This window comes from Stenella coeruleoalba (assembly GCF_951394435.1).
Source record: "Stenella coeruleoalba genome assembly, chromosome: 20".
Taxonomy (NCBI): domain Eukaryota; kingdom Metazoa; phylum Chordata; class Mammalia; order Artiodactyla; family Delphinidae; genus Stenella; species Stenella coeruleoalba.
The window spans coordinates 17,598,249-17,619,395 of NC_137166.1; the positions used below are offsets into that span (position 1 = coordinate 17,598,249).

At 46.1% G+C, this 21,147-nt stretch overlaps 3 protein-coding genes and 1 long non-coding RNA gene across 9 annotated transcripts in view; 2 read left to right on the forward strand and 2 right to left on the reverse strand.

Moving 5' to 3' along the window:
* The window catches only part of NIP7 (nucleolar pre-rRNA processing protein NIP7), an 82,581-nt gene extending 73,844 nt beyond the window's left edge, over positions 1-8,737 (reverse strand). For 3 of the 4 annotated variants that reach the window (XR_013825259.1, XR_013825260.1, XR_013825261.1), the window contains exons 1-4: positions 8,649-8,737; positions 8,442-8,528; positions 8,202-8,340; positions 7,275-7,415 (exon numbers count right to left, since the gene is read on the reverse strand). Coding sequence is in view for 1 of the 4 variants with exons in the window: in XM_079907076.1 (XP_079763202.1) it covers positions 6,949-7,068; positions 7,275-7,415; positions 8,202-8,340; positions 8,442-8,528; positions 8,649-8,704 (543 nt within the window). In the remaining 3 variants the exon portion in view is untranslated. Of the gene's footprint in view, positions 1-5,322; positions 7,069-7,274; positions 7,416-8,201; positions 8,341-8,441; positions 8,529-8,648 lie in introns of those variants that run through there. The other variant, XM_079907076.1, reaches the window with a different exon arrangement.
* On the forward strand, positions 217-5,319 carry TMED6 (transmembrane p24 trafficking protein 6). Its single transcript, XM_079907078.1, has 4 exons — positions 217-462; positions 1,723-1,849; positions 3,120-3,271; positions 5,082-5,319. Exons 1-4 carry the CDS (start codon positions 250-252, stop codon positions 5,313-5,315), a joined length of 726 nt encoding a protein of 241 aa, XP_079763204.1. The 5' UTR covers positions 217-249; the 3' UTR covers positions 5,316-5,319.
* A 105-nt stretch (positions 8,738-8,842) lies between the features above and the next one.
* COG8 (component of oligomeric golgi complex 8) lies at positions 8,843-21,051 on the forward strand. Of its 3 annotated transcripts, none has more exons than XM_079908305.1 (6): positions 8,843-9,368; positions 10,622-10,829; positions 11,613-12,440; positions 14,540-14,708; positions 15,486-15,709; positions 17,578-21,051. In XM_079908305.1, exons 1-6 carry the CDS (start codon positions 8,872-8,874, stop codon positions 17,725-17,727), a joined length of 2,076 nt encoding a protein of 691 aa, XP_079764431.1. In that variant the 5' UTR covers positions 8,843-8,871; the 3' UTR covers positions 17,728-21,051. The 3 variants fall into 3 exon arrangements, with proteins under 3 accessions (XP_079764431.1, XP_079764433.1, XP_079764432.1); XM_079908307.1 differs by having other exon boundaries at positions 15,486-15,661; positions 17,559-21,051; XM_079908306.1 differs by lacking the exon at positions 17,578-21,051 and having other exon boundaries at positions 15,486-15,844.
* On the reverse strand, positions 12,458-15,934 carry LOC307179330. Its single transcript, XR_013825361.1, has 4 exons — positions 15,832-15,934; positions 15,422-15,568; positions 14,510-14,703; positions 12,458-13,564 (listed from the first exon to the last, which is right to left on the reverse strand). It is a non-coding gene; the product is annotated as an uncharacterized lncRNA (long non-coding RNA).
* Positions 21,052-21,147: the final 96 nt, after the last annotated feature.

Below are 21,147 nucleotides of genomic sequence, written 5' to 3' on the forward strand. Positions count from 1 at the left end.
AGTAATAGATTCTACCTAGCACCCGTGATGTAGGTCTGGTAAGCCACTGAGTTTTTGAGGTGAAAGCAAAATTCTTTCCTGTGAGCCAAACGTGGGGTACCATGCCAGTTCTATTCTGGAATATCTATGTGTGGCCCTGAGACTGGCCTATGTGTGACTTGCAGAGTTAATGATTATCCCAGCAGTTGTCTAAACTGCTTGGTTCCACTGGGCTGCTGCAAGCAGTTAGAGCAGTCTCCAGAGAGCAGCATGTTCCCCTTGCTCTTTGGTGCTGGACTGGTGGTTCTGAACCTAGTGAGCTCTGCAAGGAGCCAGAAGACAGAACCTCTTAGTGGCTCTGGGGACCAGCCCCTCTTCCGTGGTGCGGATCGATACGACTTTGCCATCGTGATCCCTCCAGGAGGCACAGAATGCTTTTGGCAATTTGCCCACCAGACTGGATACTTCTATTTCAGTTATGAGGTGGGTCATACTGGGGACTTGTTTTTCTTGTTTGTTCATTTCCTTTTGTAAAGGGGGTCAGGTTTTAAATGAACACAAGGTTCTAGTTTTCTTTATTATGCTGTGACTCCCCACCTGTTAATGAAACAGACCTGCAGTTAAATGGAAACTCCTGATGGATGAATAATCACTAAAACATATGGTTTGGCTTCTCAAATTGGGGGCTGTGGAAGTGTGCTCAAAGTCATGGGACAAACGGGGTGCCTCTTCCTGGAGAGGTAATCATCACACTTACTCGAGTTTAGAGATGAGAGGCGAAAGAATCCATTTTTTAAATATTAAAATAATATGGATATGGTACCAAGTTGAATGAAAAGTCACATGAACTTTGGAGACAAACCCAGAGATTTCAAAGACGCTTCAGTTTATGAGGTTGGGGGAGCAACATTTACTCTCTTGCCTTTAGGGGTAATTCCAGCAAATTGGAGAATCAGTAACTCAAGGCTTCTCTATGCAGTCAGACCTGTTGCTTTTAGGAAGGTAAATGTTTTCAAGTTGCCTGTTCACAGGCCAAGTACTTTAATCCATGCTGTGCCCAAGGATGGTCTGCTCAACAGTAAACTTAGAAGCTGTTCATTTCCTTTGTTCTTTATCTTAGAAACCTATTAACTTTCTAAATTTTGTTTACAGAGTAAAAGACTATGTTGATCTTATTCTACTCCAATGTAACTTACAATTTATTTTAAATTAACCTATCAGAGATTTTTCTTATCTCTGAATTTATAATAGAATAGTAGCTACTAGTCAGGTCACTGTAGCCTGGGCTTATCAAGACGCAGCTTGGAGGCAAGTACCTATTGAATGCCTTATTTATTTGCTGTCAAGCATCAAATAAGCCCAAATCTGGTATACCACTGGGGAGGTCAAAACCAAGTGAGTTCTGCCAAGAACTCTACAGCCAGATTCATATACACCAACATGTCAGCTGCATGGTCTGAGACGTGTTTTCTTACCAGGGGTGCTATTGGCATTTGGGTCATTTCTTTGTCCTGCTTACTATTTCTAACACGGCAGGCTATTCAGCATTGCTGTCCCCGCCCCCCTTCCCCTACTCGCAACACCAGGGCAACGTCTCAGCCCAAATTCAAAGTGGGGGTTGGGCAGTACCATCCCTGATTGAGAACCACTGTGCTGATGGTCACTGGATGTCAATCTTACCATTCAGCTAGCTTCCTGATGATGCAGCAGGAGCTTTTCTCCCTCTTTCATGTGTCTCGGCAGGTTCAGCGGACACTGGGAATGTCACATGACCGGCATGTTGCTGCCACTGCACATACCCCACAGGGTTTCCTTATAGACACCACTAAGAATGTTCGGGGCCAGATTAACTTCTCCACCCAAGAGACAGGTCTGTTTTCGTCATCACGGCTATTATAATAATCATACGTTTCTTTGAAATTGGGAAAATAATGAGGAAATATTGAACTTAATTAAGTACCTGAGATGTAAAAGCTCTGGCTTTTTCACATATGGATGGTGAAATAGTAAGAAAAAGATTTAGCCTTCAACACCAAAAACCAGATTTCCTGGAGACTGCCAATGGCCAAGGACATTAATCAGCGGTCCACTGGCAGTTTGGAAGCAGTCTGCAGGTGACTAATTATTATAACTCCAGGGTCCAGAAGCTCGATTTTATCTTATCATCTCCAACGAACCAGATTATTGGAAAGTGATCAAAACAGGCAGACCCACTTATGATACAGAATTCCAATTAATAAATTTATTATGGGACAGTATTTCTTTTCAGTCATCAAAACACTTGAGCCGGTTACCAAAAAGCAGAACACAAGGAAATGCATGGCCATGAAAAATATCCGCATTCTACAACAAAGCACTTCTCCAGTCACCAGAAAATTCCTACAGCCAGATCGAGCCTGTCCTCACCCTGGACGGCACCAGTCAGTTTGAACTGTCCTCTCTACCAGCCAGGTGCACAAAAAAAGACTATTTCTCAACAGGGACGTAAGAGAATCACTGAGTGGCACAGGATATTCAGCATTATTATGCAGCATCTTTGGCCCCTACGTAGTGCCTTCCAGTCATTTCGACAATCAAATACACTGCCACACCTTTCCAACCCTGCTCCTCCTCACTCCTCCCCCATTACCACACGCGGGGAGGTGACCCCAGTTGAGAACAAGCACCAGTACATACCCCAATCATCAGCCCCCATACAGACCACCTTGCAGGAAGTTACTCCAGTAGGATAGCTTCTTTCATTCACAAAGCATACATTTTTTCCCTACTTTCAAATTCAAATGATATCCCAACTCTCATGGTATGCAAGAAGCAAACCCTATGCTCTTAATATGCTCTTGATCAGAAATTCCTTAAGAGATGTGGGAATTATACGTTGAAAAAGAGGAAGAAAACATTTTCTATCCAACATAGAGCTAAAGCTACTAATATTTGGCAAAACAATATTATAAATAATTAGTAAAATAAGTTTCAAGTAAGATCAGTATCTTCCACATCAAAAACTGGATTTTGTACTTCCTAAGTAAAAAGAAGGTGCTATAGTAGCACACTTAACACTGGAGAAGAGTTATCTCCAGGGAAATCTAGAGGGTGGGAGGGTGGGAGACCAAGATTTGGTAATGATCTAGGGATTCCTACAGGTTTTTATCAGCTTTGTCTAAAAAATCAGCAAAATCACTTTGGTTCTGTGCAAGTATACCTCAATTTTGGAGTCTTCTATGAGGGGCCTGAGATGGACCACAAAGAGAAGAATGAAAGAAAACAACTGAATGATACTTTGGATGCAATTGAGGTAACTGTTTTGTGGGAGAGAAACATCCATGGAAACTGACTTTAAATTTGGAGGAAAGATTAGAATTATGGGAGTAATATCATCAGAGTGAGGGCTCATTTGGGTAGAAAACAAACAGGCAAAGGGATTTGAAGCCTTTAATTAATTTTGTGACTTGGAGCTCTTGAAATTCCTCACTTGTTTTATACCACGAATTGGCAAACAACGGTTCACAGGCCAAATCTGGCCCACTGCCTGTTTGTTTTTTAACTTAGATACAATTCACCACTTTAAGTGTACAGTTTAGTGGTTTACAAGGTCCTGCAACCATTACCAGCATCTAATTCCAGAATAGTTTCATCACCCCAAAAAGAAACTGCAGACCTATTATTCACTCTGTGTTCCCCATGCCCCTCAGCCCTGGGTAATCCCTCACTAATCTACTTTGTTTATATAGATTTGCCTGCTCTGTACACTTCATATAAGTGGAATCATACAATGTGGCCTTTTGTCTTTGGCTTCTTTTATTTAGCATGTTTTTAAGGTTCATCCACATTGTACCATGTATTAATACTTCATTCCTTTTTCTGGATGAATAGTATTCTATTGTATATTTAAAACACATTTTGTTTATCTACTTATCAGCTGGTAGACATCTGGGTTATTTCCACTTTCTGGCTATCATGAACAATGCTGCTGTGAGCATTTGCCTAGAAATTTTTGTGTGAACATGCTTTCATCTCTGTACACATATAAGCGGTATACGCTGCTGGCACATATGGTAACTTTTTACCTTCACTGAGGAACTGCTATATTCCACAGTGGCTAAACCATTTTACACTCCCACCAGCAGTGTATGAGTGTTGCAATTTCTCCATATCCCTGCCAACATGTTATAGTCTTTTTTGCTATAGCAATCCTAGTGGGTATAAGTGGTATCTTGTGATTTTTGAGTTGTGTCTCCCTGACACTGAGCATCTTTGCATGCTTTTTTGGAGAAATGTCTATTCAAATCCTTTGCCCATTTTAAAATCTGGTTATTTGTCTTTTTATGATTGAGTTCTAAGAGTTCTTTATATATTCTGGATACTAGTCTCTTAACAGATATATGATTTGCAAATATTTTCTCTCATTCTCTGGGATCTCTCTTGACTTTCTTGATAGTCTGCTTGATGCACAAAAGCTCACTGCCTGTTTTTGTAAGTGAAGTTTGACTAGAACACAGCCATGCTCATTTGACAATTACAGTTGGCCCTCTGTATCTGCAGATGCAGAACCTGCAGATGCGGAGGGCTGACTATGGGATTTCAGCATCCTCTGCAGGTCCTGGAACCCATCTCCCCACTGATAATGAGGGACAGCTAACTGGACATATTGTCTATGGCTGCTTTTGTGCTACAGTGGCAGAGCTTAGTAGTTGCAAGAGACTGTATGGCCTGCAAAGCCTAGAATATTTACTGTCTGGCCCTTCCATAAAAATTTGCAGGCCCTTATCTTTTACCATATACAAAGAACAGAAGACATCACCCAGAACAGCAATGATGTGCTGAGTACATGTCTAAATCTAGAGATAATCTGGAGGAACTTTCTAGTTTTAGCACTGAAGTTTTTCATTATAAAAATTATTTTTTTGTAACTGAAGTCCAAGCCATTTTTTCATAGACAACAAAACTAGCATTTATCAACAACTCCAATAGCCAATTTATTACATACTATAAAATCGTAAGTTACTCAACTTCCAGATAAACTAGGTTAGTGCTGGTGGGTACCCTGGGGAGGCTAGATGAGGTTACGGAGGAACCCTTTCTGTGTTTCATTTTCTGTCCTGCAGAAGAGTACACGAAAGCTGCAGAACAATATCTTTCACATGTGGCGATACTACAACTTTGCTCGCATGAGAAAAATGGCTGACTTTTTCCTACTCCAGTCAAACTATAACTATGTGAATTGGTGGTCGACAGCCCAGAGCCTTGTTATTATTCTTTCTGGGATCCTGCAGCTGTATTTCTTGAAGCGTCTCTTCAACATCCCAACGACCACAGACACAAAGAAGCCAAGATGCTAAGCTCGAACAACTACAGTGCCCTGGCTCTTTTCTTCTGGGGCACAAGCTCTCTCAAATCTTTGTAAAGTTATTGGGAAAAAATCAATTTTTCTTGTTAGAAAGTTGTAGCCTATTGCTCTCATCTACACAGGCAAAATAGCAATAAATAAAAGTGTGTAAAGTTTTGACGTTGACTATTTCTAAAGTACACACTAAATGCTACCATCAAAATACTGTCCATCGTACTGCAGCCCCTTAACCTTCACTATGTTTATTTAGAAATTAACAGAGAACCTTGGAAGGGAGAAAAGTTGAAAAATATGGGACAAAAACATATAAAACTGGGTTTTATATGTTGCATACAAAAACAGGAGTTGGTAGAGTGCTTTTTTGTAATTGAAAAATGATTTATTTTTAGAGATGTCACCTTTGGAATTTAAATTAAGCAGTATATGCACTAAAGAAATTGCTTTACAATACAGGTACTTAAAAATTTTTTGTCTGTGACATGTTTTTCACTAAAAAATATTTTAGTAATTCTAAAAATAATTTTGGAAGGCATGGGAGAAGGATGGAGGAGCTAAATTATTATTTCAGGGTTTCTGAGTAGTGCTTTTTGTCCAGTCCAGTCATGTAATTAAAGATTTGTAAGAATATATGTATAAATGAATCACTTTGCTGTACACCTGAAACTAACTCAATATTGTACGTCAACTATACTACAATAAAAAAAATTTTTTAATTAAAAAAAAACCCAAAAGATTTATAAGAGAAATTGTTTTAGAAATCAAGGTGATAAAAATAACATTCAGCCTGGGATCATACCATTCAAGAAAAAGAGTGAGAAAACCGCTTGTAAAAGCCAAGATAATATAATCAAATTATGTTCATAAGATCCTACTCTTAGTAACAGAAATACTCAGTATAAACGTTACAGAAATAACTCTTACCATTTATTCAACACTCTCATTTGCCAGGCACTGTGCTAGATGCTTTACGATCACGATTTCCACTTCTAAAAACTATTCTTAGGAAGACGGCTAGGCTGCTTTTTGAAACAGAAGGAAATGAAGCTTATTAAAGTTTAATGACTCATCTAAGGCCATACAGCTGGTAGATGTGAGAACTGGTGTTTGAATCCAAGTTTTTTTCCACACTACACAGCACCTACCGTAAAGAAAATCGGCAGAATAAACTGCTCTTACTGTTTTATCCAAATTTCATTTGTAAAATTCCACACACGACCTACTATTCTGATGGCAATATCTATCTTTCATAGTATTAATAAATAAGAAAATTCATTACGTTCTTATCATGTGTTTGGAAAAGTGTTATCACAGATAACAATACGCTATTCTTGTCCTCAGTTCCAACAATTTAGAACCTGTTACTCAAAACAAGAAGCCCTCTGATTCAAATATAAAACACAGCATTCTAGTTAGTCATAATCACAAAGATCCAAAACCCCGTTTTTGAGCCATTTCTGCATAATAAGAATCCAGCCTGCATTTGTCCATAATAGAATATTAAACTAAGAAGTCCCTGAAGAGGTCACAGTGTTGACAAAATTCAACATGATGGTGGAGCCTACACAGACACAGGAAACAAAGCTAGGCCCTTCCACACAGCCACAAGTCCTCGCGATGATTTCGTTTTAAGTCAATGTCTCTTCATGCCGCACATATTCCCCAATGTCTGCTTGATGAAATACCACAATCGCCATGGGGTCTACTTTCCTGCAGTCTTGTGTAGACTTTGCTGCCACCCCAAAACCCTGGGATTCAAAAGAAGAGACACTGATTCACTCAAGTCATTCAATAAGTACGTATTGAGGTCTGGAAACAACAAAGACGAAAAGATACAGTTCTTTGAAGAATTCAAAAGGTGCTGAGAATTTAGTCTCTCAAGCGCAGACTGAAAATACATCCATCTTGAATAAAAAGATAACTTGATTTTTTAACAGCAACCATCTCTACTCACCAAAGGGATGTCTGCCATGGAGTACACCACAACTCCCTGGTACTGAGAAGTATTTTCAGTGATTCGACCAAGTCCAGATTTCAGCACATGGTTCCCATACAGGAAGGATTGCTCTGCTCCAGGTTTTATCCACACTTTATACTGTAAAAAAGAGAATTAAATCCAAGAGACATAAAAATGCTAAATAGTTAGACCCCTGCAGATAGGCTAACTGCTAGATCTATGGTTAATTTCTTTCTTTTTATCCCTTATGAACTAAGTTTTTTTGGTTCTTTTATTTATTTCCTTTTCAGTTGAAGTATAGTAATCTATAATACCATGTTAGTTAAAGGCGCAAAACAGTGATCTGATATTTCTATACATTACAAAAGGATCACAATAATACAAAGTTATAGTATCTGTGTCATCTGTCTCCATACAAGCTTATTAAGATATTACTGACCATATGCCCCGTGCTATATATGTCACCTGTGAGGTTCGTCTGTCTTGTAACATGAATTTTAAAGAAAAGAGAGAAAGAGTCATGCTTCCCTTAATATGTTCACCCCACGAAGAGACCAGCCAGGAGGTTCTTACCTCGACTCTACAATCAACTTCTCTCATGGGCAGTTTAACAGCTCTTTTTCTGTACCCCACTACGCTCCTCTTCACAGCCACCTATTTGCTTTTCGGTCTTGAGCTGGGTCTGCATAGGCTTTTCAGTTTCTACTGGAGATAACCACCACTACGCGGCCACACAGGGCTCCTACACCTGAGCCCCGACCACGCCCAGGCATTAAGATGTACACACATCTCCAGGTGCTGGCACTGACCCTAAGCACCGTCAGCGACTCCGTCGCAGAAAAGGTGCCCAATTCTGCCTTCTGATGTGGCCCTCAGCCTAGACTTCCTCCATCCCTAGTGGCGGACTGACACCACCCCACAAACCTTGGCATACGGTGCTAAGTAATCCAGAGCCGTGATGTGCAACCGAAACTTGTGGGTCTTCGTGAATTTTCCGAAGCACGTCCCCAGCGACACCAGCTTGTCACCGGAGATGTTGGCGGCCAACTTCAAAATCTTCTCACTGAAGGGATAAAGAAAAAGGCAGTGTCAGATGAGGGAGGCTGGAGGGACCCAGGACCCCACCCGGCTCCATGCTGCCTACCCGGCCCCGCGCCGCCTCACCTCACGTAGTACACCCGGTCGTTGTGCAGCCTGAAACAGTAGGTGCCGTCGGGCCTGTCGACCAGCAGCTGCAGATTCTCCCCGATGCTGAGAGCAAAAGGAGGACTAGAGGCCACGCCCGGACTCATCCCAGCACCGCGCCCCCCGCTCCACCCACGCCCCTCCGCGCCACCCACACACTCCCTCTTCTGCCCCGCGCACTCTTACTATTTTGCTATCTTCTCAAACATTACTCGCGTCTCCTCTTCAGTCAGAGGCCGCATTTTCCCGCTGGGTTGGAACGCCGGATCCTCGTGCCTCAGTTACCGGAAACGGAAGATCAGCCGCTCCTTGGCAACCTCAAAGCCTGCCTCTCTAGCTGCTTTCCAGTCGTTTCCCCACGCTAGCGCCCCGTAACCTGGACGACTATCTGGGAAAGAAAGCGGGCCTGATGAGAAACCATAGAGACCGGAAGTACGCCCCGGCTGCTTTCGATTCTACGGAGTCAGCGCCCTCGCTGAGCGGGAGGGGAAGTGACGCTGCTGCTGAGAAGATGGCGGCGACAGCGACTCGCCCGCTCTCGACTACGGCCTCGGCCACAGCGACGGCCACCGCGGCTGCTCTCGGGGAGGTGGAGGATGAAGGGCTCCTGGCGTCGCTGTTCCGGGACCGCTTCCCGGAGGCCCAGTGGCGGGAGCGGCCCGACGTGGGCCGCTACCTCAGGGAGTTGAGCGGCTCGGGGCTGGAACGGCTGCGGCGCGAGCCCGACCGCCTGGCCGAGGAGCGAGCGCAGCTGCTGCAGCAGACGCGCGACTTGGCCTTCGCCAACTACAAGACCTTCATCCGCGGCGCCGAGTGCACCGAGCGCATCCACCGCCTCTTTGGCGACGTGGAGGAGTCGCTTGGCCGCCTGCTCGACCGCTTGCCCAGCTTCCAACAGAGCTGCAGGTGCGGCGGGTCCGGTGCTAAAGGGGCTTTTAATACCTGTAATCGCTATCATTTACGACGATAGAAATAGCTAACACTTAGATAGCGCTTACCATATGCCAGGTTCTCCTCTGAGCATTTCATTAATCCATTTAAACTGCACAGCAGCCTTCGAGGTAGGTATTGTTATTTGCATTTTGCGTATGAGGAAGTTAAGACACAGAGGTTAGTGACCGTCCCAGGGCACAGCTAGTAAGTTTTGAAGTCAGAATTGGAACCCAGCAGCACGTCCCTCTCTCACAGGGCTGTTGTGAGCACTAAATAAAGAGAATCCATGCAAAGCACTTATCATTGGGTCCGACATAATTAACAGTCTACAATTGTCAGCTTAATATATGTGCATATTTATGTAAACCTATACACACAACACAAACACACAACACACATGTACACACAACAGCTTGGACCAGAGGTCATCTGCTCTAAACCGTTCATTGATAGGAGGCTGACAAGGAAATCCTCCCGTTTGGGGACAGTAAAAATCATCATCCAAAAAAAAAAAATCTTCCTTTTTGACCCATATTCTCCCTCCCTCGACCCTCAATCCATTATCCCTAATTCTGCCTTCCAGTCTTTCGTGATAAAAGTTTAAGTTTTCTTTTGAGTCTTTGCATATTTGAGAATAGCTTTCATACTCTTCCAATCCCTTAGAATAGATGGAGGGCTTCACAAAGCAGGTGTCTGCAGTTATCGAGAAGAAATGGAGACTGTAGCAGGAACTGAGGTTGGACCATAGCATAGGAGATTAAGAGGCTGAGGGAACTTGGGGGTAAGGCTGTAGTTCTAGGCTAGTTAGGGCATTATGAAAATAATAAGAATAGCTGTTATTAAAGGAACATTTACTCCATATCAGGTCCTATGTTAAATGCTTTATACACATCATCTCATTTAATTCTCACATCCTTATGAGGTGGGTCCTGTTACTATTTTACCAATGAAGAAACAGTTCAGAGAGCCTAAGTACCTTGCTACAGCTTGTTAAGTGGCAGATCTGGGTTCAAATCTTTTTATCACTTATTAGTTGTGTGATCTTGGACAAGTTGCTTAAAATCTCTGGGATTAAAATTTCAAGGGTAAAAGTACTTATGTAATGGGGTTGGTGTGAAGATTAAATCAGATAAATCAGCCCAGTGCTCAGTTCATAGTAAGTGCTTGGAATTTGTAGCTAAGACTTGGATGCAGAGCAGTGAACCACCAATGTTGGTTGTTACTAGGAATTTTGTGAAAGAGGCTGAGGAGATCAGCTCCAATCGCCGAATGAACACCCTGACTCTAAACCGGCACACGGAAATCCTGGAAATCCTGGAGATCCCTCAGCTCATGGACACCTGTGTCCGGAACAGCTATTATGAAGAGGCCCTGGAGCTTGCAGCCTATGTACGCCGACTGGAAAGGAAATACTCCTCCATCCCCGTCATCCAGGTAGCCAACTTGCCCAGAGAGGACTCAAGCTGATGTTCTTGTGATCAGTAATTCTGTGGTCATCACTGACCCTTTAGGCAGAAACCTTAGGGAAACTCCTTGCATTTTTCACATCAGTTTCTGCAAGGCAGGCAGGCTTGATCATAAAACATACATTCATTATTCAGTCAGCTGATAAATATTAATCATGTGCCAGTTATTGATCTAGATGCTGGGGGTACAATGTGAACAAAGACAAGGCCTTGGCTCTCATAAGCTGCTAGTTGGCAAATAAATAAATAATATCCTTTCAGATAGTGTTAAGTATCTTAACAAAATAAACCAGGGAATGGGGCAGGAGGCTAAGGTGGGTTACTCTAGGTAGAGTGGTCAGGAAAGGCTCTTCTGGTGAGATAACATTTAAGCTGAGACCCAGATGACGAGAAGGAGCCAGCCACATGAAGATGTGGGGGGAGAGCCAACCAGAAAGTGGTATGAACAAGTATAGCAGGCTAAGGAGGGAAGAAGTTGGAGTGTTTGAAGTATAAAGATAGCCATTCTGGCTGGATTGCAGTGAGCAAGGGGAGAGCATTAGGAAGCAGGTGAGGGCAGAAGAACCAGGCAGGGCCCGTAGGCCACAGTGAACCAAACCTTTGCTGGTGAACCTGTATGCATCAGTTTTAGGAAATCTACTTTGTATGTCAGGACAGCAGTGGGAATGTTGGTCTGCAGTATTCAGGGTTAGTGGAATGGGTTCCAGGGAGTGTCTTTCCCAGCGTGGTGACTCACCCCCTGTGTCGTCAGGGCATTGTGAACGAAGTGCGCCAGTCCATGCAGCTGATGCTGAGCCAGCTGATCCAACAACTGAGGACGAACATCCAGCTCCCTGCCTGCCTCCGTGTCATTGGCTTCTTACGGCAAATGGATGTCTTCACCGAGGCTGAGTTGAGGGTCAAGTTTCTTCAGGCCCGAGATGCTTGGCTCCGATCTATCCTGACTGCCATCCCCAGTGATGATCCCTATTTCCACATCACGAAAACCATCGAGGCCTGCCGTGTCCATCTGTTCGATATTATCACCCAGTACCGTGCCATCTTCTCAGACGAGGACCCGTTGCTGCCCCCTGCCATAGGCGAGCACACCGTGAATGAGAGTGCCATCTTCCATGGCTGGGTGCTGCAGAAAGTCTCACAATTCCTGCAGGTGCTGGAGACTGACCTTAACCGAGGGATAGGCAGCCGTCTGGACTCTCTGCTAGGCCAGTGCATGTACTTTGGACTGTCTTTTAGCCGGGTAGGGGCTGATTTCCGGGGTCAGTTAGCTCCTGTTTTCCAGCGAGTGGCTATCAGCACTTTCCAGAAAGCAATTCAGGAAACGGTCGAGAAGTTCCAGGATGAAATGAACTCCTACACCCTCATCTCAGCTCCAGCCATCCTGAGCAGCAGTAACCTGCCTGCTGCTGTTCCAGTCACTCAGCCGGGGACCCTGCAGCCGCCCATGGTGCTCTTAGACTTCCCACCCCTTGCCTGCTTCCTCAACAATATTCTGGTCGCCTTCAATGATCTGCGCCTCTGCTGCCCCATGGCCCTGGCGCAGGATGTGACTGTGGCCCTGGAAGACGCCCTTGCCAAGGTGAGCATGTACTGTTGGCTCTCTTCTGGGGCCTCCTTTAGTAACAAGTGGCCAGACTTTTGTAATAAACCAGTCTGTGTGACAGTGGTGCCTGCTGACTTCGGTTTAGTGTGGTTTTAGAGGTTTTTCTGGTTGAAAAGCTCTGGTTAGTCTCCTTTCATGAAGTGTCTCACCTGTAGTAATGGTTCAGTAATATATTGATTTTCTATTGCTGCATAACAAACTCACACAAACATAGCAGCTTAAACAACACACATTTATCATGTCTGTTTCTGTCGGTCAGGAGTCCAGGCACAGCCTAAATGGGTTGGTCCTCTGCTCACAAGGTTGCAATCAAGGTGTTGGCCAGGCTGTGGACTCATCTGGAGCTCAGGGTCCCCTCCTTTCAAGCTCACTCACAGTGGCAGATTTCTGTTCCTTACAGTTGTAGGACTGAGGCCCTCAACTCCTAGAGACCAGCCCACTCCACAGGCAGTTCAGTGTGGCTTTTTGATTCTTCAGAGCCAATGGGAGAGCATCTCTCCTTGCTAAGTCTCCTTTAGAGGAGTCCTCAACCCTCTTTTAAGAGGCTCATCTAATTAGGGTAGGCCCACCCAGGATAACCTCCCTTTTCATTAATTCAATCAGCCGGTTAGGGACGTTAATTAAAACGGCCAAATCCTTCACCTTCGCCATATTCTGTGGGTTAGAAACAAGTCACAGATTCTGCCTGCACTCAAGGGAAGGAGATTACACAAAGGAGTGGATACCAGGGGGCGGGGATTACAAGAGCCATATTAGAATTCTGCCTAATACAAGTAATACTACCAACATTGCTAATATCCGAGTATGGTGCATTTTTACACATTAAATCTTTAGATATTGGGTGTTTCTTATAATTGATGACATCTTACAGTTGCTGTCAGCCAGGTGGCAGTTGTGATGTGGTTGTATAAAATCTTTCTGTTGATGTCCTCCTGTAAGAAAGAGCAAGGAGGGCTTCCCTGGTGGTGCAGTGGTTGAGAGTCTGCCTGCCAACACAGGGGACACGGGTTCGTGCCCCGGTCCGGGAAGATCCCACATGCCACGGAGCAGCTGGGCCCGTGAGCCATGGCCGCTGAGCCTGCGCGTCCGGAGTCTGTGCTCTGCGATGGGAGAGGCCACAACAGTGAAAGGCCCGCGTACCGCAAAAAAAAAAAAAAAGAGCAAGGAAGCATGAGCAACAAAGCTTTTTAGGGTCAGTGCAATTCAGATAATAGTAATTAGCTAATATTCATCTAGAGCTTACTTCATGCCACGTAATTTATCATACTTTACACATATTAAAACTTAATTCTCACAACCCTGTGAGGTTAGGTCCTGTTGCTGGCCCTACTTTATAGATGAGGGAACTCAGGCACAGAGGGCGTGGGGTGCTTAAGTAATCACTTAGAGGCCATAGAACCAGTGAGTGGCACAGCTGGAGTTTGAGCCCAGAATGTCTGGCACCAGAGTCTATATTCGTTATTTATTTGTTTGTTTGTTTGGCCGTGCCTCTTGGCTTGTGACCAGAGATTGAACCTGGGCCCTCGGCAGTGAAAGCACAGAGCTCCAACCACTGGACTGCCAGGGAACTCCCCAGAGTTTATGTTCTTAACTCTGTCACTGTGACCCTGCCTGTAATGTCAGCTAGGCTGTTATTTGTATGTGGAACTTCTTTTCCAGCTCTATTTTTTCCTCCTTTACAATTTTCTAGTGGTTCTAGCATTGTGGAACTTCAGAGGCCTTACTCAGTAGAAGCCTTTTATAGTGTTGCTTCATCTTCCTGGATCCACCATAGTTCTGGTCCATCTCCCATGGGAGCCAAAAGCAATGTATTCTGTGTATAATTTCATGATGCTCCTCCACTGGAACTGGAAACTGCACTAGTAATAAAACTAGTTGGATAAGAAATACATCAGTGAAGTGACAGAATTGTGAAGATTGACCACAATTGTGAATTTAAACAAGATAATAATATCATGTACGGTTTGGAACAACTTTCTTCATGAAAACTTGAGGGCTGCACATTTGTACCTAGTTTTATACACTGCTGATGGTGATAGACTAACCCGGTGATTGATGGTGCCCTTGTCTCTTAGGTAACAAAAGTAATCTTGGCCTTCCATCGTGCCGAAGAGGCTGCCTTCAGCAGTGGGGAGCAAGAGCTCTTCGTCCAGTTCTGCACTGTCTTCCTGGAAGACCTCGTTCCTTATTTAAATCGCTGTCTCCAAGTCCTTTTTCCTCCAGCTCAGATGGCACAGACCTTAGGTAAAAGAAGGGAAAAGATTCTTAAAACTATTTTATTGACATAATTCACATACTAAATAATTCACCTATTTGTAAAATTCACGGTTTTTAGTAAGTGTACACAGGTGTGCAACCGTTACTACCATCTAGTTTTAGAAAGATCCCCGGTGTTCATTTGTCGTCATTCCCCAATCTTGCCCTTAGCCCCTGGCAGCCACTAACCTTTCTGTTGCAGTAGATTTGCCCTTTCTGGACATTTCTTATCAACAGAATCATACATTATGTTTATATCTAGCTAAGTGGAAGAAGCCAGTCACAAAAGAACCACATAATGTATGATTCCATTGACATTAAATGTTTACAGATGGTGTTTTTAAAATATTTTTTAGAATTTACCTTCCCTTCCCTATGCCCCCTCTCTCTCTGCCTGTGAAGGGGGTGTGGGAGGCACAATTTCCCAAAGGGTAGTGGGCCAGTGATCCCACCAGCAGAGTGGCTGCTCTCTGCTCCCCCAGCTTTTCCTTGGGCCTGTCCAGGGAATCCAGTGCCTGCTGAGGCTCTCCTGGTGCTTTTTTTCTCCATCCGTCCTGCACTGTGCTGTTTCCATTACTTTCAAAGTCTGGCTTTACCGCATAGGTGCCTGTCCCATATCACAAAGTGATTTTTACTGTATTGAAAGATGGTAACTGTGTTCGTTACTTCCAATAAGTGTTTTTTTGTTTTTGTTCTTTTACCTGTGACACATAATTAAATTCATTAAACGCTTTTTCCACTTCTATTCTTTACCATCTGGGCCAGGCATTCCACCCACTCAGCTCTCCAAGTACGGAAACCTGGGGCATGTGAACGTCAGCGTCGTCCAGGAGCCTCTGGCCTTTATCCTGCCGAAGAGAGAGATGGCCTTCTGTCTAGACGACAAGGAGCTAGTCCCCGAGGTCACAGCTCCAGCGCCAGAACCCCCAGACGAGGGGCCAGTCCTCGAACCTGTCACCCCGGCTTTCCCTGACGGGGGGCAACAGGAGGTGGGATCCGTGGGACCGCCGCAGGCAGCCGACGAGCCTAGTGCAGGCACTTGACAGGCGTCCCCTGCGCCTGGGCCGGTGCGGCGGGTACCGGGGCCCCGGAGCCCGAGGGGCTTACTTACTGCAGCGCGCGGTGGGAACGGGAGTTGCCGCGCGTGGGAGAGGCTGCGAAGGCATAATTAACGGGAGAACCTCCTGGATATTCTTGTAAATGCTTGATTAAACTATCAGAAATGGAATTAAGTAATAAAGCTGGTGGACGCCACCCAGAGGCAGGCTGCGAAGCGTGAGCGGCGCCGGCGTTCCCGGAAGGCCCGCGGGAACTGCACTTCCCGGAGTCCCTGGGGGCGGGAGCTTCGGCTACGGGGGCCGGCTAGGGACGCGTGCGGCCGGGTGGCTAGGCTCCACGCGCCATGGGTCAGCTGGGGGCTGGGCTGCTGCTGCGGTGGCTGCGGGCGCGTGGCTGCGTGAGGCCGGCCTTGCAGTGGGGAGAGCGGGTAGCGGGCGGCGGTGCCCGGGCCTGCAGCTCCAGGCACCCCCCGGATGGCCTCGAGGGCCCGGCGCGCCGGCGCTCCTACTGGCGCTACGTACGGCGTCTGGTGCAGGGAGCGCCGGAGCCGCCGTACCCGCGCGTGTGCCAGGTCGGGGACCCGGCGCTGCGGGCCGTGGCGGCCCCGGTAGAGCCGGCACAGCTGGCGGGACCCGAGCTGCAGCAGCTGGTGCAGCGGCTGGTGCAGGTGATGCGACGCCGCCGCTGCGTGGGCTTGAGTGCGCCGCAGCTCGGAGTGCCGCTGCAGGTGCTGGCGGTCGAGTTCCCCGAGGCGCTCTTCCACGCATGCGCGCCGCGCGTGCGCGAGGCCCGTCAGATGGAAACCTTCCCCCTGCGCGTGTTCGTGAACCCCAGCCTGCGTGTGCTGGACAGCCGCCTGGTCACCTTCCCCGAGGGCTGCGAGAGCATCAGCGGCTTCCTGGCCTGCGTGCCCCGCTTCCAGGCGGTGCAGATCTCAGGTGCGCGGCGGTGGGGTCCCTGGGGCGGATAGGTAAATGCGTGCTCCCCTTTAACCTTCGGAGGCGGCGGCCTCGGATCCCACGAAACGGTTTCCGCAAAGTTCCAGTTAAAGCGTAGACAGGTTGATGGCTGATCAGCGGAACCTACCTACCCACGAGCAGACCCTGGAGTGGACAAAATTCAGGACTGACGCGATGCGATGGGGCAGGAGGCGCCTGTGAGGGCAGAGCCAGCTCAAGTGGGGCACAGGGTTGGGGGTTGGAGTTTGGGAGGGTGGCCTGATTCCCCTGTTAGCTCACACCACATCCTCTGCCCTGTCACTCACCTTGTGCCTGTTTGTCTGTCTCTCTCTCTCTCTCTCTCTCTCACACACACACACACACACACACACACACTCTCTCTCTCTCTCTCTCTCTCTCTCTCTCTCTCTCTCTCTCTCTCTCTCTCTCTTCTGCGCCAATTAGATCTGTCACGTGGAATGGGAGAAGTAGAACCCAGCTTTGCCTAACCCAAAGTGATAAGCCATTACCTGTCATACCACAGGATGTTTTGCAGAGTGTGATTCTTTGCTGGGGTTGGGATGATTGTTCCTCTTGAGCAAGTCACTTGGGAAGATCATTTCTCATTTCAGCCCCATAGCGAACCCAGCAACCTACTCGTCAGAGTTGGGAACCAGGCTGAATACTTGGTAAGAGGCAGAGTTCAGACTTCTTTTCTAGGAAGCATAGGGGCTGCCGTCTGCATCCCCTTCTGATATTGCCTCTTGTAAATAGGAACAGCCAGGGGCAAGGAAAGGCTAAGTAGGTTGAGAATGATGCAGTTCAGCATGTCCTCACCCAGGCTGTACCTTCCTTTTCAGGGATGGACCCCGGAGGAGAACAGGTGGTGTGGCAGGCCAGTGGGTGGGCAGCCCGCATTATCCAGCATGAGATGGACCACTTGCAGGGCTGCCTGTTCATTGACAAAATGGACAGCAAGACATTTACAAACATCCATTGGATGGAGGTGAATGACTAAAGCTTTCCTGCTGCATCTGAGGACCCTGAAAACCAAGACACAAACATTTTGGCTTTAAGCTGGGCATGTCTTACCTGGCATCGACTTGGTATTGGCTCTGCTCCGACAGAAAACAATGGCCTGTCAAAGCATGCCTTCCCGAGTTGGAGGAAGATGTTAATGTTTGCCCTGAAATGAGCTATGGACAATGTATTGCCTTTAACTTGAGAAGAAAAATAACTCCCCTGAAGGAGTGGACATTTCCTGGCAATTTTGTATGGAGATAAAGATGGGGCGCGGGCAAGTAAATAGCCACTCTCAGTAGACATGATTTCAGAAGAGCTGTATCATCTGTTCCCAAAGCCAAGATTAGATAATATAGTCCCCAAACACCTGAAAGCTGTGTTTTAAAATGCGGATTAAGGCTGTGGTTGATCGCCTTCACCAAGTTCTTACGTTTACAAAGGGCTCAAGTGTGTTACCTGCATAGTCTCCATTTGTTTTGGATACCAGTTTGCCTGTGGAAGTAAAACACAGGACAGAATGTCCCCAGTTCAATGACAATATTAACGTAACTGAGTATTCATACATTTTAACAGGTTCAGATACAGTTTAGGTCTCCAGCTTTTGCTTTCCACCTTTAACAGACCTGGGGAAGACTTTTCTGCTGAGATCTCTTAGGCAGCTGGTACTTGGCTCATTCTTTGGATGGAGGCCATGGAGCAGGGCTGGGGGAGGGGTGATATAGGTTTCCTCACGATCTGAAAGAAGAGTGTTCTGATGAAACCTTTCCTAAGCTGAAATAGCATAAATTGAAGAAGCAGTTACCTTGGGACACATCTTGCTAACAGATGCACAAAATAAATGGAGATAAAGCACAGATTGTCACAGATACAGTTCAAAACTGTGGTGGCTTGATGCTGTGCACAGCTCCCAGGTAAGGAGCTTGGCGGTGCCACTCTGGCAGCTCTGAGTGCGTGCTGCTTCTATAATGGCTCACTGCAAAACAAAAGCTGAATGCTATTTCAGCTTTCACCTTTTTCGTAGAAGTGAAAATCCTCTTCAAATTTCTTTCCATTAGTGAAAACAGGTACTAATATAGGTCTTTCATAAAAGCAAAGCAGTGTAAAGTGAAGTTACAAAAAGTGGGGGATGCCTGTAGTTGAGAAGGAGCAAAGAGCCTCTTCCTGTCACAATTAGGGCAGAAACAGAAAGCAGAACTTGTGCTTCCTCGTCAGCACACTTATTCTGAAAAAAATAAATTAGCATCATGGTGACCAGTGTTTTAGCTTTAAGATTCTGTCACAGCTTTGTCAAGAGGTTAAGGAACTCATTTCTTTTGATACTTGTCTTACCTCAGTTTTATGTTGAGTTTTGCCATGCAGGTACTCTTACCAAAGTCCTCAAAATCCAAGTACCCACAGAGTAAGAAGTCCAGTAAGTTGTTTAGAGAAAATGTGTTTTGAACAGTAGTTAATTAAATGACCCCAGGAAAGACCCATTTTCCCCCACGGCTTTCTCTAAACAGCCAAGCCTGGGGGCCTGTGAGGCCAAGCAAAAGAGAACTGGCTCTCTGTGCATCACACTTCAGAGAGAAACAGGGCCCAGCACTGCCCTGAGGTGAGGACAGAGACTCAGCCACCTGGGAATCTGTAGTGAGCTCTCACGTATACTGAAAACACGTATCCTTAGGAAAGTTAGAATTCAGTGAGCCTCCTTTCTATTGGACACTGTTCAGAAGCTCCTGCAGGATGGCATCAAAACATTCTGAAGATTCCTTACAGGCTCTGCGGTTAACCGTCCTTAGTAATGCCTTTGTAATGCAGATTAGTAGTATTTGCCTGAAGCTTCCTGAATCAAGGCCTAAAAGTAAATGATTGCCCAGGGTGGACTGTGGAGAAAGCCTGAGACTACGCTGCTGACAATATATGAAATTTACTGTTATAACCAAATCCACATACAAGGAAGGATTTGATCAACTAGCCCAAGACACTACAACCCAAAGACAAAAAATTCTTGCATTTACAAGAAAGAAAATCTCTCCCACCTTGGCCAGATATTATCAGCTGCAGAACCACACAGATCAGCACCTTGAGCTAATAAAAGTTTTAGAAGTCAACTTCCACAGCGAAAATCAATGTAGGCAGAAGGTTTAGAACAGAATTCCCAGGTAGGGAGGAAGTGAATTTCAGAGCAAGCGCTTAGGGAAGGAAATTCCTCTGCACATATTAGCCACATTGAGCATAGCCACCGTGCCAGCCTCAGTAGTGAACAGAACATTCATTTGCCCTGTTACTGGTGGTAGAGAGATAAATGGAAAGACAGGGCAGCTGTGAAAGCTGTGACTAGAGCTGTGAGGATGAACCATGGCAGTCCTACAGTTTCTGCTAACCCCTGTGACTTGCCAAGGTGTTCAAGCAGTAGAAATAAGGAAGCAGGTTAAGAAAAAAAAAAAAAGGCAAGAGCCTTCTGATTTAAGTAAAGGTAACCAGACACAACTAACTAAAATGAAGCAGTACAAGGAGGGGGTGGTTTATAGACCAGCAATTGGCGGCTGAAGGCACATAACTAATCAAGAATATAATAGGGGAGCTCCTGAGTGAGTGACAAAGATCCCAGCCACAGTGACATCTGGAGGTCAGGCCTGCTGATCCACCAGCACTGGAGAGGAACACTGGGCCTAAGCCTTCAAGGAACCAAGCAAAAGTTAAACACCACAGTGCAAAGCTAACAAGATCAAGAGGGGCCACATAATCAGCTCTGGACCATTCTGGTTGAAGATACAGAGGAAGAATGCTAGGTTTTGGAGGGGGAGGAGAGCTACAGGAACCGGATGCCAGGCTGCTTCTGCTGCCCCTCAGACAGCACTTCCAGGGCTGCTAGCTCTGGAGCCTTGGCTGTCTCACTATCAGGAGTCACAGGTTCAAATGGCCACAGGGGCTGGACAGGAAATGCAAAGGAGGCAGTCCAGGTGGGGACGCGTGAGCTGGAGAACACAGTCCTCCTATGAACAAGAAAGGCCCTGCTCAGATGCAGCTGATAGGCTGCCTCATGGGGATTCAGGTCTAGCGTTTCCTAAACTACTGTTTCAGAAGCCAGAGGTCTAAATTTTTATGTCAACTTGACTTTAAATGTTGGCAGCAGACCAAACCAAAGCACAACTGCAGGCCACGTCTGGCCCACAGGCTTCCCAGTTTGCAGCCCCTGATCTGTAGGCTGAACAACAAGAATCACCCAAGTCCCTTAAACACCCCCACCGCACTTCTGAGGCCTTGGGGGAAGAAAGGCCTCATGAACCTGACTGGAGAACAGGCCCGGAAACTGCAGCAGCTGGTGACGTTCCTGTTTACTTGCTATTCCACTGAAAAGGGAGCAGACCCCAGAGGATCTTTCTAGTAGAAGCAAGTGTGGCCTTCAAAGAGCCTCAGACAAG

Coding starts and splice junctions, on each gene's coding strand:
- COG8 (XM_079908305.1), top strand. CDS start 8,872: ATGAGAAACCATAGAGACCGGAAGTACGCCCCGGCTGCTTTCGATTCT. Junction 9,369..10,621: donor AGCTTCCAACAGAGCTGCAG/GTGCGGCGGGTC, acceptor GGTTGTTACTAG/GAATTTTGTGAAAGAGGCTG. Junction 12,441..14,539: donor TGGAAGACGCCCTTGCCAAG/GTGAGCATGTAC, acceptor CTTGTCTCTTAG/GTAACAAAAGTAATCTTGGC.
- TMED6 (XM_079907078.1), top strand. CDS start 250: ATGTTCCCCTTGCTCTTTGGTGCTGGACTGGTGGTTCTGAACCTAGTG. Junction 463..1,722: donor ACTTCTATTTCAGTTATGAG/GTGGGTCATACT, acceptor GTGTCTCGGCAG/GTTCAGCGGACACTGGGAAT. Junction 3,272..5,081: donor ATACTTTGGATGCAATTGAG/GTAACTGTTTTG, acceptor TCTGTCCTGCAG/AAGAGTACACGAAAGCTGCA.